Source organism: Anoplophora glabripennis, unplaced genomic scaffold (assembly GCF_000390285.2).
Source record: "Anoplophora glabripennis isolate ALB-LARVAE unplaced genomic scaffold, Agla_2.0 scaffold52, whole genome shotgun sequence".
Classification (NCBI taxonomy): Eukaryota; Metazoa; Arthropoda; class Insecta; order Coleoptera; family Cerambycidae; genus Anoplophora; species Anoplophora glabripennis.
The window spans coordinates 1,147,483-1,164,003 of record NW_019416264.1 but is presented as its reverse complement, the minus strand read 5'-3'; the positions used below and the strand labels follow the sequence as shown (position 1 = coordinate 1,164,003).

The 16,521-nt window shown below is 32.9% G+C and overlaps 2 protein-coding genes across 2 annotated transcripts in view; one reads left to right on the top strand and one right to left on the bottom strand.

Moving 5' to 3' along the window:
• Window positions 1-14,400, top strand: part of LOC108903390 — a 21,698-nt gene extending 7,298 nt beyond the window's left edge. The window contains exons 3-19 of the mRNA XM_018705562.1: window positions 81-125; window positions 187-328; window positions 886-1,149; window positions 1,212-1,528; window positions 3,456-3,513; window positions 3,570-3,743; window positions 3,798-3,996; window positions 4,075-4,153; window positions 6,420-6,637; window positions 6,689-7,088; window positions 7,140-7,248; window positions 7,305-7,464; window positions 7,552-7,743; window positions 11,095-11,306; window positions 11,364-11,573; window positions 11,630-11,844; window positions 13,542-14,400. Coding sequence (XP_018561078.1) covers window positions 81-125; window positions 187-328; window positions 886-1,149; window positions 1,212-1,528; window positions 3,456-3,513; window positions 3,570-3,743; window positions 3,798-3,996; window positions 4,075-4,153; window positions 6,420-6,637; window positions 6,689-7,088; window positions 7,140-7,248; window positions 7,305-7,464; window positions 7,552-7,743; window positions 11,095-11,306; window positions 11,364-11,573; window positions 11,630-11,844; window position 13,542 — 2,995 coding nt within the window. The 3' untranslated portion in view covers window positions 13,543-14,400. The remainder of the gene's footprint in view (window positions 1-80; window positions 126-186; window positions 329-885; window positions 1,150-1,211; window positions 1,529-3,455; window positions 3,514-3,569; window positions 3,744-3,797; window positions 3,997-4,074; window positions 4,154-6,419; window positions 6,638-6,688; window positions 7,089-7,139; window positions 7,249-7,304; window positions 7,465-7,551; window positions 7,744-11,094; window positions 11,307-11,363; window positions 11,574-11,629; window positions 11,845-13,541) is intronic.
• A 94-nt stretch (window positions 14,401-14,494) lies between these two features.
• Window positions 14,495-16,106, bottom strand: LOC108903380 (microtubule-associated tumor suppressor 1 homolog A-like). The gene is made up of 5 exons (XM_018705538.1): window positions 15,978-16,106; window positions 15,671-15,874; window positions 15,387-15,559; window positions 15,000-15,163; window positions 14,495-14,589 (listed from the first exon to the last, which is right to left on the bottom strand). The coding sequence occupies exons 1-5, from the start codon at window positions 16,104-16,106 to the stop codon at window positions 14,495-14,497; spliced, it is 765 nt and encodes a 254-aa protein (XP_018561054.1).
• Window positions 16,107-16,521: the final 415 nt, after the last annotated feature.

The following is a 16,521-nucleotide window of genomic DNA, read 5'->3' as shown; positions in this document are numbered from 1 at the left end:
TATTATTATTATTATTATTATTATTATTATTATTATTATTATTATTAGGTACCTATTATTACAAATACATATGTTTTTAGTTCATCCAATATCAGCCCAATAAATAAGCGTGGCCGAAAGCGAAAGTAAGTACCTACCTATATATCTTTTCTATTGCCTCAAACAGTTTATATTCTATTATTATAGGATAGTTACAAACATTACTGTAGACGAGGACAATATGGTAACTTGTGTAATATGCAGTAAAAAAGTAAATAATGATGAATGGGATGAACACAATAGGCAAGAACACAATAATTTAGCTTGGAGAAATGGAGAACCAGAATTAGTACGTTGAACAAATGACATTATTCCAACTACAGGGTGTTACTTCGTTTGGGAATCATGTTTATACTTAGGTTATCTTTACTTTTAGAAATCGTGTATATTAAATATTGTATGTTTGTTTTTTCAAATTGCATTATGAAAACTGGATTTTGTTTAACCGTTTTTTTTGTAGTTTTCTTTCACTCAATTACTCTCATTACACTCTGACCGCTAGTCTTTTACCTGTCTAATGCCTCGTTGTCACATCACATCAGGTGAATTGATACTAAAATTCAGAAACTAAACACAGTGCTTTAAAAAAATAGTACCAAACGTTTTATTTATTTTATAAAACAAACAAAATAACAAAGCACTTGACTTGATATGATTTGAAAAAAAATAATTTCAAGTTTAACATTCTGAGGAACATGCATTTTTACCCATAAAAAACCGATCCCCTCTTATTTACACCCTGTACAATGTGAAATATGTATGCATTCTTGTATTAATTGACATTTTGAAAATCGTTCCTTTATAATTAATTAATACCTACTTCCTAGAAATTATTTATGTTTTTAGGCACTAGATAACAGATTTGTAGTTGCAAGAATACTGAAAGCAATATTAACAGAAGATAAGGTCATAAAATGTAATAAATGTAAGAATTCTTTTGACAATGTTGGTAGCTTCACAAACCACATGGAAAAATGTAGCGGTGTTATATCGTCTAACGGTATGGTGACTTGCGCCATCTGTAAAACCGAAATAGAAAAAACCAAGTGGCCAAATCATAAACAACGACAACACAATAATTTGGCCTGGAGAATCGGGGACCGTCCTTTGGTAAAACTGCCATTTTGCAGTATTTGTGTTTATTTCAAATAACAGATATTCTTTCTTTGTAGAATTTGAACGACAAATCTTTTGTACTCAACGTCCTCACTGCCCTATATAAGGCTAAAAAGCCTTTATATTGTGACAAGTGTGGTGGATCAAAGAAGTCTGTTATCGGATTTTTATCACATCAGTCTCAATGCGGTGTAAAACTGGAAGAAACGAAAGTACAATGTCAATTCTGTGACAGAAAAGTGCTGCCAGTTAGTATGCAGACACATATAAAATGGGTTCATGAGAAGCCAAAGGAAAAGAGTGTAATACAAGATGCTGGTTATTTGGAAGTCGATACCGATACAGTATTAAAAAAGAGGAAAGCGGCAACAACGTAAGTTTTAAATATCTTACGATAAGTTTTGTCTTCAGGGGCAGTAATCTAATTTATTTTTGGACGTTCAAACATTAATTAAGGGTTTCTAATATTCTTAATTTGACCGCATGGTATCTCAAAAAGGAATGAATGTTTGTAATTTTTTTACACCTATTTTCAAGAGTAGTTTTTTTTCAATATAACTTTTTAGGAAATAAAACTGGTTTGTGTCATTAGATAAATGAAAAAAGTAAAGAAAAAATTTCAAATCAAATATGTAATTCTCTAGAAAATAAAATATAAATATTTATCCACATTCACCTTATAATCGGACTTTTATCCACACATATGAACCGTCTAAAGTGATACTTTATCCACTAGTGGAATAAAGTAACGTTATTTCACTAGTAGAATAATGAAAAAATAATAAACCTATAATAAATCAAAGGACCGTGCAACTATCCTTATGGAAAACCGGTCCCGTTCGAATGGTACAAAACTTTGCCGAATGATAGTCCTCAATGTGTTGATCAAAAAAGTCCATGGGACCTAAATCTGATTAAACTACTGTTCTGAAGCTACAGCCATCTGAAGTTATCGAATCCATGTGCTCTATGACCATCAAGTCCAATAAGTAAAAGTCCAAGTAAAAGCAAATATTTTTTTATAAAGTCACCAAGCTGGCTGTTCCTTGATGTATTTTTCATGTACTGAATACGAATTCGTAGTCAAAATAACTGTATCATCCTTCAGTCTTCAGAAAATCGGTGAAGCACCTACTGAAGAACAGCGATAGCGACACGTACTGCTTGAGCGACATGCTGAATCCGTCATCAGCATATCTTCAGCATTCCTTAGTCTTCAGAAAATAGCTGAAGCACCTTCAGAAAGTTTGACTAAATGGTCATCAAGCACGTGGATTCGATAACTTCAGAAGGCTGTAGCTTTAGAACAGTAGTTTTTCAGATCTAGGTCCAATGGACTTTTTTGATCGACACGTTGAGGACTATCATTCAGCAAAGTTTCGTACCATTCAACCGGGACCGGTTTTCCATAAGGATAGTTGTGGTGGTCCTTTAATTTATTTACTTATCAACATTAACATTTACATTCATAGTAATAGACATTTTGTTTTTTGTTTTATCACATTTAACTTCCTTTCCCTTAATAACTACCCTTGTAGCACTGGAGCCATCATTTTCGGAATGCATAGCATCGGCTGAAGTTTGTGAAGAATTTGCACAATTTACGGATATCTCTTCTTGTAAGGAACAGCTATATTTTCCTTGGATTTTCCTTGCAATATCAAGTTTGTTAGATATAGACTCTTCAACATAATTTTCTGCTAGAGATGAGCTCTGCCATCCACCATGCCATTTGATGGTTGTAAGATCAGCACCTTTATTGGCCAATAAAGTTGTTGAATATTAAACTTGTGAATATCTCTGAAAGATGATGGCTTTATTTCGTAACATTCATGTTAAAAGTTCTAGTTACAGAAAATGTGAAACGAGAAGTATACTTGCATTTACAATGTAGCTCAAAATACATATGTATTAGCAAAAATTTACACCACATCTGAATAAATTACATTTAATAAAAAAAAGTGATGAGTAGCTACTATTTGGTTATTATCGGACTCAACTGTTTCCAAACTGCATGCGCTACCCCCACTCCACCCTTGATTCCTTGTCTTAAGCACGTTCCAAATTTTCGGGGAAATAGAAATTTTAATTGACTTCAGCACCATCTAAACTTGTTTCGAAAAAATCTACTCTAAGTCTTAAATGACGTCACTGAAGACTGACAATTGTACTTGTACCTAAATATCTTTTTCCAGTATCAAATGTTCGGGCTAGGTGATTCATATAAAACTATTGCGTGAATCACCTAATGTAGCAGTGTATCTAAGGTGTATTAAAGTTATATGAGATTTTCGTTTTAGGGCCATGCTTGTTATAAATAAAATCTCTAGTGAAAAAATGGTTCAAGAATATTCAGAAGTATGTATAAATTAGGCTAAATTTTATACATATTCATTATTCCACTGTTTTTCTAGTACTTCCTGCAGCAAATGAATTTCAGTGAAGAAGATTTTGTTAAAGTCCTCCTGAAAAAAGAACTGGCCAATGACAATACTGTCAAATGTAAATTTAATAATTGCTCATATGAATCCGATTCAGTAGTTAGCGTAATAGAACATATGAATTCTTGCCAAGAAAAACCTGAACAGGTATGAAAAATGTGAATAATTTATACATACTAACTACTTTTTATGTGTTTTTAGTATTATACATGTAGAAAATGCCTTTTAATATCTACATCTGAGGAGGAAATGAAGGAACATTTGAAAAATACCCATAATATTGACATAGTCGATGATGATTATGAAGAAGCTGAAGAGGAACTGGAGCAATATTATTTGGAAATGAAAAGGGGATCGTTAAATGAAAAATTTAAAATGGAAAAAGACCCACATTACAAAGGTAACGTATGAATGTATTAATAACTTTTTCGAAAAATCATGACACACGATATTCGGTACTTTATGTAATACCTTCTAGCTAAACCGACGTTTATCCTTAATCTCTCAAGGAGGCCATACCAATTGTTCTCAGAAGCTTATTACTACACGATGTTGTTGTAAGTTCTCTTTGTATCATCTGTATATATATATTAGTAGTGTGTATGTAAATAGACCTCTTCTGCAGTTTACTACTGTTGAACCCAATAATTTATAGATTTTCAACAGAAACTTAAATGGCATTAGGTATACTGATTTAAGGTACCATCGTTACTATGCCGAGTAGGTAGACGTGGCAACTTCGCGGCCTGTGGAAGTGGGTATAACCTCTTCCACAGCTAAACGTCAATTTTTTTGTGTTTCATTGCTCAATTCTATTATCACACGTACCTAATCAATACGTTCAAGAGCCCAAAATGCTCTGCATATCAATTTCTATTTTATTTTTTTTTAGATCAACAATATTTATACAGAGAGATCCAGAATGATTGAAGTGTTTGGAGATCGCAGCCTGTGCCTGTCTTTGTCAATACTACATATTATTATATGCTAACGATGGTGTTAGAAACAGTCTGCCTTCCCCAAACGCTTCACTGTCAACTGTCATTGGAAATACGATTCTCATAACACTACTTGTTAAATGACTAATAATTAAAATGCTTTCTCTCACATACCCTGGCCTTACAAAAATTTTTCAGAGTCACGTTTGGACCAATATGGATATATTCAATTTCATTAATTTCTCAACGGTGTTTCTATAATGACAGTGCTACCTTAATCTATATCACTGAAAATTTAACAGATGGCACTGGAGCTGTTATAAGAAAAAATTCTGATAATAATTTCTAAAATCAGTTTGTGAGAATAATGGAGGGGTGACATCTATCAATTATTTTTAAATTATTTTCCTAGTTATGTCTTTTTGGCAATATCCTTTAACTAAATGAGTGAGGATAATTTAATCCTTCAGTGCCACAATAAAACAATTACGTACAGCTTATTAGAAATTGTATCACTTTACTTTCCAACAGAGAAAATACCTAAAAATCAAATTAAAGCTGACAATCTACGTAAATTCAATAACGATACCAAAGTGGGGGGGCTAATAAATAATTTACAGAAGAGATATCATCCTGCTTTACAACTACGTACAAACACACAAGTTGTGTTCACTTAATGTGATGGTAAATGTAATGTGAAACTCTATAAACACACTAGGAATACTTACATTTCGTGTATTTGTATTTTTAACTTGACATGATATACAGGATGTAACTTCAAATGGGTTCATATTTATATAGAGGCTACCTTTGATATTTAGTATCATATATATCAAAAGTTTGCTTTGTTGAATTCCTCCATGAAAACGGTAACTTTTTAACTTTATTTTTGTAATTTTCAACCTCAAATAAGCGTACGCACTAGCCGCAGGTACATACCCAACTGAGAGCCACGGCATGAATAGTTTTACAGCGTTTTTATAGTTTAATAAGCCAAGATGCACACCTGTACTCACACACACTGAAATGGAAATAACTCAATACGACTTAAATTTTATTATAAAATTTATCTTGAAAAACAGAACACTACAAATTCTATTTCGATTCCATTATAAACTAATTCTTCACTCAAAAAATCATAAAACTACACACATTAGAAATATTTTCTTATAAACTGATAAACTGAACACTAAAATGAATTTAATAAAATGAAGAGGTTCGGTCATTCTCGTTTTGCCAAATTAACATTGGTCTTGTGATCTGTTTTGTTGTCATATCTCATCAGGTATGTAGTTGAGCTAAATTAGATCAATATCAGAAGTCAGTGAAATTCATAAACTAAGCACATGTGCTTTAAAAAAAATAGAAATTTCAGATTAGTATTTTGTAGAACACGTACATATTATTACTATTCAAATATTGACACCAAATTAAATTTGTACCCTGTATATCCCTGATTTTAAATAAATTTAGTCAGAAAGTTTTGATTTGCCTGTAACAGTAATGTACAGGGTGTCGCACTTAAATGTGATACATGCCTGTAGCTTCCTTATTTTTTGACCAATTTCAAAAATTTTTTTTTAGAATGTAGGATAAAAAAAACTTCTGATTAATTTATTTAGATAGAGTTTTTTTAGCCTATATTTCAAAATAAAAATTTTTGAAATTGAGCGAAAAATAAAGATGTTACAGGCTTGTATCACATTTAAGCGGGACACCCTGTATGTTAAAATAATTGCCAGAGCTACAGAGACGTAATAACAGAGGATTGCAAAATGTGCTTTCCTTGCTGCTTATTTTCACGAATGCCATTTGATAAAACTTGGCAGAGAAGAGGCCTATTTACGTCTACAACACTGTATATTGCACCGAAATAATTTTTTAGCTGTGAACAACATTATTCTACAGAAGTGTTATTCAAACCTCTACGCTATTTCAAATCTGATTGGTTACTACTGAATGACGATCTTATTGGGGAATACCTACCACAATGTTTACAGTCCTGTGATGTAGCGAAAAGAACTGTGAACAATAATGAAAACGTTTTAGGAGATGATTACACATTTAAGAAATTTAATCTGTTCGAGAGTGAATCTGGTGAAGGTAAAAAAAATGTTAGGTATATTTTCCTTAGTTTTCATTCAATGTTTTCAGGAATTACAACGATATTCTGTGGTGGGCCTATACAAGCGATGGCTTGGATGCCTACTCCATACACTTCCTCCGAGCGTAGACAAGTCCTTGCCGTGGCAACACTTAATGATTTCGACAAAAAATATCTCGTTAACCTGCATTATAATGACCAGTCTGTGATACAGATCTGGGATTTTGGGGTCCTAAAGAACAAACAGCCAATGACCGAGCCTAAACTGATGTTTTGTTTAGCACACGGTTTTGGTCCCGTGTGGCATATCGAATGGTGCCCTTCAGGCTGCTTTGACACCAATCCTGAAGATGACGGTGAAGAAATGTCCCGGATGGGACTTCTAGCTGTGGCAGGTTCAGACTCTGCTGTTCATATTTACTCCATACCTTACTTGAAGGATGATCAAATGTAAGATTATAAGCTGCTCATTTAAAAAAAATAGTGTTATTGTATTTTTAGGGGTATGTTCTACAAAACGAAACCATTGCTCAGGTTACATTTAGCACTTAACGAGGAGTATGGTTTAAGCCGAGAAAATTTTTATGCCACAAAGATATCATGGAGCAAGGTTGGCTTTAATGTAGGAAAACTTAAGTCTAAAACTTACAGTAATGTATGTTTTAGGCTTCGGGGCACAGCTATATAGCTGTCGGATACACTGATGGGGTGGTAGCCTTGTTCGATTTAAACACAACATCAAATTTATTGATAGGCAGAGATAAGGATGGCTGCAAAGTTCTTTTACCTTTTAGGTCATTTCAACCCCACACTCACGTGGTAACAGGTACTTACTGGAATAAATTTGTTGGATTCTAGAAATATTTTTTTGACTTCTATTGTTTTGGGAGAGATTGTTTAAATTTTTTTTTAGTGGTTGATTTGATTCATTTGGGTGATGGAAAAAGGTGGTTATTGACGGGATCTTTTGATCGAAATATCATCGTATGGGATTTATCTAATGACTTGAAAATAGTCTCTAGAAGAAACATTTTATCTGACGGCTTGTGGTTGACCAATTGGATAGCTTTTCTTTCTGCTGTTGATGAGAGTTCTACAAGACAGAGTGAGTAATTTTTGCAATTTTCAGCATAGACGATCGTTTTTTAACCTTCCATAACTTTTATTTACGAACATAATTATTTTTCCATCCTTAAATAATATTAATTTGACAAAATATGGTTTTGATTTTAAGGAGGTAAACCACTCTAGAGGCCGAAAAACAGAGAAAATTTCAGTAATATTTTTGAAAAAACTAAACAGATCTAAATTTGGTAAAAAGTTCTTTATTATGTAACTATTGAAGTGTTTTTAATTTTTTTTGGAGCTGTAAACAACAAAATAGCAACTTAGTAATTTTCCATGGGCATCTTTTTTTTTATTACTGCGTTGCAAATTTAAAGATACAATCACAATCCAAGAAAATTTTGATTTAATATGACAACAGAACGTAGGATTTTTTTTTAAACTGATTTTTGCAAAAATGACGTATATTTGAAATAAAAGTTTGGGAAAACGAAATAAATTCACTCGAAAATCGGTAATAAAATTTGCAAACTATGCATTATAAATAAATAATGCTACATACCGTTGAGGAGAGAGTAGTTTTAAATATTCAGTTAAAAAAAAATCAGAAAATATTTTTTTTAGTACCTACTAGCAATACTGAATCGTTTCCACCCTAAACGGAACAACCCCCTCACCCTCCTTTCCACCTCCCCCCTCCCTTTAACACACATTTACATTGAATAAAACGAAAAAGAAAAAAACAAAAATTATACATACATGTTTGTGCATATTTGATTAATCACTTTGAATTTCGTGATTCTGAATTCATAATTGTAATCAGTGATCCAAGAAAGTTTCTATAAACAAATATTTGGGGATTATGATCTTTTTAATTTTTTTGTCCGCCATATGGAATACGTCAATTTGAATTTCGTAATTCTACCTTCAGATTCGTAATCAGAGACCCAAAAAAACACCACTACACAAAAATTCATGCATTTTAGGCATTTTAGTTTTTTTGTCCGCCATATTGAATCCGCGATTTTGAATTTGATTTGATTTAGAGTCCAGATTCGTAATAATAGACTCAAAATAGACCTTTACAAAAAAATTCATACATTTTGAAAACATTTCAATTTTCTTGTCTGCCATATTGGATTCGCCATTTTGAATTTCGTGATTCTGAGACAAGATTCGTGATCAGCGACCCAAAAAACTCTTCATATATAAGATTCATAGGAATTGAATGTCTTTCGCATCTCGAAGCTCTTTAAAGATTCCTCTAATAAGCTATGGGTTCCCTGGCATTTAAGGGGGTGAAGAGGGAAAGGAGGGTGAGAGGGTTGGTCTGTTTAGGGTGGAAACGATTCGGTATTGCTAGTAGATACTAAAAATTTTTTCAGATTTTTTCAGATTTTTTCAACCAAAAATAAATTAGGCCAAAAACCGGCCTTAGGGGTCCTCCTTTCAAGCCAATCAAACAAAAATTGTTCGAGATATCGGCTTGGCAGACTTGAAATTTGTTGTTTTGAGAAAAATACATTTTCAAGTACTGGAAAAATAAGAAAAAATTCAATGTAACTATAATCTGCAATGCCTGCACCATGACGATTGTATGGTATTAATTATATTATATATACCTTCAATATCACATGACAAACAGATGCTCCAATTATCGATACAACGGTGGCACCTAGATTGTGTGCACATAGAGCAGCGAAAGGGGCCAGGCTGCATTTAATTCGAGCCCTTGCGGATTTCTCCCGTGCATGAAACTTTACCGTGTGATTTTTACGATATTAAGGTACATTTTCAGCGAAAAAAAAAATCGATTTTTCAAAAGTGCTAGGGTCTTTTACCCCCTTAATACATGCCATGAGATTATTATAAAATTACACTCAGGTGACATTTAAAAAGATTTTATATTGGAGACAACACACAGGCAAAAAAAGAAATGTGATTTGTTCCAAAGACTAGACCTATTGCATGTATCCTTTTGTATTTTGACACACTGAATCCAGATCTGTTGCCAGAATTGCTCCATCACCCTCCATTTTTTTCAATCGCGAAAAACCACACATAAATACAGAAAATATGGAAAATGTCTCTTTGGAAGGGACCAGCATTAGATATAATTGTAGTATCCGAGTGAAAACGACTGCAGGACCATATTTATATGTGCTGAATCTGAATCCGAATTCAAAATTGCTTCACCATACCCGTTTTTCTTTAAATCGCCAAAAGTCCACCCTAAATACGGAAAAGGGGTATAGCATTTGGAACAATTATGAAAAGAGAACGAACGTTACTGCCAGGCAATATCTATATCATCGTTGGGTCTTCAAAATGCGACGTGCATATTTTTAACAAAACGCGTTAATTTCTGCACATTCGATAAACGGTATAATCCTAAAATCTGGGAGATTTCTTGCATTTACCCAGGGGCTCTTCCAGTATGGATTTGTTGCCCGCTGTCACCACTCAGAGGTGCCCCAGTTAGAGGCACAGACAATAAAATGGGCTTCAAAGAGAATACAGCAGGAAACGAAATTTTCTTCAAAGGTTGAATGCCTAAGATTCTCAACTGAATTTCATCATTAGAAATTTCTTATGTTTCTCAAATAGCTCGTGAAATTTATTAGTGCGAAACCAGCAATTTGTACCCTCATATAAACATAGTATTGAAACTAAAAAACCAACAGAAAATTAATGAAACTTTAAGATGTACTTGCAGGGTCTCACGAGATCGGGGGCCTCGGCAAGATCTGGCAAATTTTTGTTATTTTTTTTAGAATTAAACAAAGTGTTTAGGTTTTGAAATTTTATATCGACAAGTTGCTGATTGCGTGACCTTCTTTTTTTAGAATCAAATACCCTTTTTTTTCTTTAGAAAGAGGGCCTGGTGTAGAGCTTATAGCCCCGGGCCACACCACAGGTTCATCCGGCCCTGTTTATACTATCAAAAATGCTAATCTACTAGAGGGAATCATATCTGAAAGTAGACTCTAGTTTTGAAAAATAGAATTTTATAAATTTAATGGTAGTTTTTCACAATTAAAAAAAAAATGGAGAGTGATGAAGCAATTTTGGCCCTGGATTCGGATTCAGTGTGTCAAAATACATAAGGATTTGGAGTAAACCACTTTTCTTTTTTTGTGAGCCTTATCGATGTCGCTTTACTAATTTATGGAAAAAATATATCTAGAACATACTCAGTTGACAAATAAAGCGTATGAAAAAATACAGTCAGTTTAATTGGCAAAAATAAACAGCCAAGAGATGGCACTGTTTTTGTTTTCATCTGATGGATTCCTAGGGAAAACAGTCATAATTTTGAATATATGTTCATGGAAAAACTGACTTATATTACTAATAATAATTAATTAATAATTTACTACATTTCTTGTAGGCTCTGTTCCTACCCTTCTTGCATCTTACCGTGACTACTTATACGAACATGTCAATTTGGTATCTTCTTCATCGACTGTCAAAACAATTTCCTCAAGTAACTGGCTGAATGGTATTCTGTACTGTAATGCTGTGGGTCAGATCACTGCAATTTTTCCTGCCCAGCTTCTGTTTGGATTAGACACCGACAAGCATTTAAAAAGTTATATCTATGTAAGTAAAAACTACTAAAGTATTATTTCTGTCATCTGCCAAAACGTCACTTTCCAGCCTTTTGGTTATACGAAATTAATTGACAAACATCTGAGACCTGAGGAGAGGCTTACTGAAGCTGAACGTAGGAAATCTGTCACTGAGATTAGTAAGAAAAGAGATGTAGATAATGTAGATCATATTTTGACAGAAAATGTATTTGACGAGCCTATTACATACCAGGAGTGCAGTAAAAAATATGGACTACTTTTTTGTGATGTTAAAATGGTACGTTTAGGCAGTTTATTTTCTATTTGTGTTCTATCCTATTATCTTATATTTAGGACAGTATCAATAATTTTCATAAGGAAGGTAAGAAGACGGGATCTAGTGAAGAAGTAGAAACGTCCAAGGCAAATTTATACGCGATGCATGCAATCAACAAAGTGGCTTTCAATCCTAACTTACAGGCGAGCTTGTACTATGCCACTGGTTATCAAGCTGGCTTTGTGCGGGTGACTTACATGAAGTTTTTGGAAAAAGATCTGCAGATTAAATAGTAAGGCTAATTAGCTTATTCTTGCTAATTCGGAGTTGAAGAAAATGAATTCTTTTTTACATATAAAGCAAGTGTTATAAAAGTTTGTTGTTCTGCTACAAACGTAGAAATTTTCCAGGTGAAAGGAAAGTCTGGGAGTTCAGTTAACAATAATAATTTGCATTTTAATTCATTACCTGTTATTTAATAATTATTATTGGAACTGTAAACACTAGCTTTGCTTTGGGTGCTTGGGTATGAAAGAAAAAGCAAAAAGTTGCCAAAAAGTATTTATCATTAACAGCAGTGAAAACAGGGAATGTTTATTTCCAAAAAAAAAAAAAAAAATGTGAGCATAACTTTCTCAGCAGTTATTAAGAAATGACTTACAAAAATCATTATTACGAGGCATATCCACAAAGTAAGAGTACTCAATATTTTAAAAATCGAAACGGCAGTATATTTATGAAAAATATACATAATCAGTAAGGTACATCAAACGCTATTTTTCGATGCAATCGCCTTCAACCTCAGTGCACTTTGTGAGCCAAGGGATGAACTTTCCGATACCTTCGTCAAAAAAATCTCCCGCCATCTCTCAGGTTCATTGTTTCGGGGCACTGTGGACCTCATCGTTGGTAGAAAACCTTTTTCCACTCATAAACACCTTCAGTGAAGAGAAAAGATGAAAATCAGAAGGTGTTTACTCAAGAATGTGCCAATCGAATTAACCCAAGAGTTGCTTTGTGGCGTTGACTGTGTGAGATGTGCATTGTCATGCAACAAGCACAGTCCTTTCGTTAACATTCCCCTTCTTTGGTCCTCCGTAGTGTTTTCAGGGGTGCACAGTATAGCATAGCATTAATTGAGGCAAAAAGTCAATGAAGAGAATCCTTTTATAATCCCAAAACACAGTTGCCATGATTTTTTGGGCCGAAATAACGTTTTTGAATTTTTTCTCTGATGGTGAAGACCGATGTCGCCACTGCATTGATTGTATTTTCGTCTCAGGGGTGTAGTTGGCTCCCACGTTTTGTCACCAGTCACAATACAGTCAAGGAACTGTTCACCTTCCAGTTTGAAACGTTCGGTGCCCACCTCGCAGACAATTTTTGAGAACTAAAAGTTTCAGTAATAATTTCATGCAGGAGAGGTCTGGAGATTTGTGAAAACATTGCGTTGATCTTAATCAAAGTCAATCGACGGTCCCCACGAAGCATTTCTTAGTCACGATTGAAGGACGCCCACTTGTTCGTTCATCATGAACATTTGTTCTGACAGCTTTATACTCACGACACCACTTGTACACATTAATACAATTTATCACACCATCTCCAGAAACAGTTTTAATTTTGTTAAAAATATGGAATGACGCCTTTCCTTTTGCAATAATAAACCGGGTTAAGCTCTTCTCTTCTCGCAGCTGGCAGGATTCGGAATAGCGGCACTCATTTCAACATGCTGCTACAACAACAGTTCTCAATCGATTGAAACGAATGAGCGTGCATTCTGCTCCCAACATCTTGGCCTTGAATGCAGTGTTGCCAACTTTGTTGAAAACAAAAACCACAAAGCATTAGAGCCTCACTACTCTTACTTTGTGAATATGCTTTGCAGTTATAAAACTTTTGAAGAAGTGCAATATTTTTTATAGCGTATTAACTAAGTTATTAAAGGTTTTTGTTATAAAAATGTTGATGCTTTTGAAATTTTATAAGGTCGAAGGGATCTGGAAGACTAATATCAACAGACTGCATGCAATATAAATATGAAAATGTTCTCTCAACATAAACTGAAATATAGATGGATAAAAAAATTTTTTTTTTGAACGATCGAGATGAACGAAAAGGAAAAAGTTGGAATTCTTGCCATACTGTTAGGATGATACTGATGTCATCTGACTTGAACGGAATTTTCAGGGCTATTATTTAATTTTAAATAATTTTTTGTGCCTCTAAACTATTCAGGACCATGAATAAAATAATTTTATCACATGAAGCTCAATAAGTCTTCTAGATAGCAGTTAAAAATGAAACTGAATAATCCGTATAATAAATTACATTAATACTTCGAGATACACTTAATATTTGCATCAGGATTAAAGATTGGGAAATCATAAGCAAATACGTTAGTTGCAAAATTCATTATGTCACATGAAAAAAAAAATAGTAGATTTTCTTGCAGTAAATTAAAAGTCTTTCGGGATGAATTAATCAGTTTATAGAGGGTTGCAAATGTTCTTAAATATTTGTAAGGAAAGGTGATGTTCAAAGAAATTTTCTTTGCCTATGAATATAAAATAATTCAATATTGCTTTATTTGTAAAAATGATTGGCCGTTGCACAGTTGAATTATACATATTCGATGACCTTTGTATTATATTGTAATATATTTAAGTTATTTATTTTATAAATATTGATGGCTATATTATTAATCAATTTGTTATATAATGTTGTTTCAATTTTACCTGACCTTCCACATTTAGTACAAATTCCATATAATTATTGACATTTATTCTCACAACAATTTTATTTTTAGGATGTTCAATTTTCCTCCTTTCAGTTGGTATTATTTGTAAAAAAATACAAATCAAATTTTAACAAAAAATAAATAACATTAAACATAAATTAATTTCAATCTATTTTCATTGTATTTGGTCTTCTATTAAACCTTAATCGATTTCAATTGGTTCTTCTTTTACTTCTATGTGCGTTGAATTCTCACTTTCTTTAATTTGAAGGCTTTCCTCCAACTTTTTAATTTTTTCTGAGTTTTCTTTGCATATTTCTTTTAATTTCCAATTTTCGTCCTCTAATTTTTTATTTATTTCTTTTATATGATCACTTTCTGTGATGAGTTTGACATTAATACTCTTTTCTTTGGTAAGTGAATCTGTCATTTTATTTAACATCTCATTCGTTTGACTAATGTGTGCCTCGTTATGTGATCTGTTTAACTTCCACTAAAATACATGGTTCTTAATAAATTGTTGAAAAAAAAGTTGTTAATTAATTCCTCGTTTAAATTTTACCTGATTAAATACAATGTTGGTAAGCAGATTTGGTCTATTCACACACGAGTCCTTTGTCAATAATTCCTCCAATTTCTCATACTTGGCTAATTAAAAAAAAATAATAATAATTTGAACTTCATAGGCAATTTGATTTTATTCGTACCATTGACTTTTACGTACATTTCTTCGAATTTTTCTTTTTGCTTTCTTAATTTTTCGTTTTCCTCCACACACACTTTCAATTTTTGCAGTGCATCATTCGCTAGTTGATTTTTCTTTGACAGTTCTATGGCCTGGATATGTTCTGCTTGAAGTTTAACAGCCATTCTGAAAAAATAAAGGTAAAAATTCAGTTAAACAGAAAGGTACATACAGCTGTGGACAACAGAAAGTGTCCAATCTATGCCACATGATCAAGATTGTAAACTTTTTGGTCCACCACATTACTATTTACAATTTCACAAAATTGCATGTAGGAGTTAAACCTTTTATTTTATAAATTGCATTTTTGGAAATTCCTGTTAAATAAGAAATTATAATTTTTTCTTACTCGTCTAGATTTGTCATAATATTTCTTAGTTGATTGTCTCTCTTTAAGATTTCATTGTAATACATCGAACTGTGGCGTTGTTTGGCCTCAAGAACATCTACTTTTCTGGTCAGTTCAAGCTTCTCCATTTCGGTTTTTTGAAGATTTTCTTTCAAAGTATCTATTTCTGTAATCTACAATATAATCTATTGATAATATAAAACAACAAATGCCATTGTATGTTAATAATTTTCATTCAAATTAATAACTTATTTTACTAATTTAGGTATACTTATTCATTTTACCGCCATTTTGTGCTGTAATTGAATTTTCATCAAGGATTCCATCTTTTTTAACTGTTCTTCATTATTGGAAGCTTTCTTCAACTGGATATTTAGATTAAATTGATTTTCGTCTAAAGTCTTTTTGGTGACATCTAAAGCTCTTCTGAGATTTTGAATCTCCAAATTTGCCGCATCTAATTCTGTGCGCTGCTGATTTACCTCGTCCTACAAAATATATTCTAATTTAATGTTTTCCAAAATGGAAATAAGTGCACTGATATAAGTATTTGTGTTCCTATAGGTATTTTATTGGTATCTACTAACTAACCCTTTTTATGTATAATTCAGTTTTAAATTCTCTGAAGCATCTTTCCAATTCGACGCAGTCGACAGCGGCTCCTGAATTTTTTTGTTTTTCTTTGTAATCTTGAATTGCTTTCTGTAAATTTGGATCCATTTCTGAAAAAAGTCCAGTTCAGAATACTGTTAAGTATAGTTGCTAATGAAAAATTAAATATATTTTATTTCATACCGTATTGTAATGAGTTATTTACCGGACTCATTTAAGTCCGGGAAATAACTCATTACAGTACTGAGTCCGGAAAATTTTTACTTCCCGGACTGCTTTAAAAAAACACACGTTGAAGAGCTGGTATTCCTTCTCATAACGAGCAGAAGACTTCGTAGGCACCAATTTACTGGTTGCTTCAGCACATTTTAGCTCGATTTGTTTCATTTTTTACGAAAATTATCACAAAATACGCACGGGATGACAAACTGTCAAATTTGTTATTTTAGTTTTTACATCACTAAGCTAAATCAAAAGCTATGCGATAAAACAAGAATCGAAACCACGCTAACACCTACATACA

Coding starts and splice junctions, on each gene's coding strand:
- LOC108903380 (XM_018705538.1), bottom strand. CDS start 16,106: ATGGATCCAAATTTACAGAAAGCAATTCAAGATTACAAAGAAAAACAA. Junction 15,875..15,977: donor CTGAATTATACATAAAAAGG/GTTAGTTAGTAG, acceptor TATATTTTGTAG/GACGAGGTAAATCAGCAGCG. Junction 15,560..15,670: donor AATTACAGCACAAAATGGCG/GTAAAATGAATA, acceptor ATTATATTGTAG/ATTACAGAAATAGATACTTT.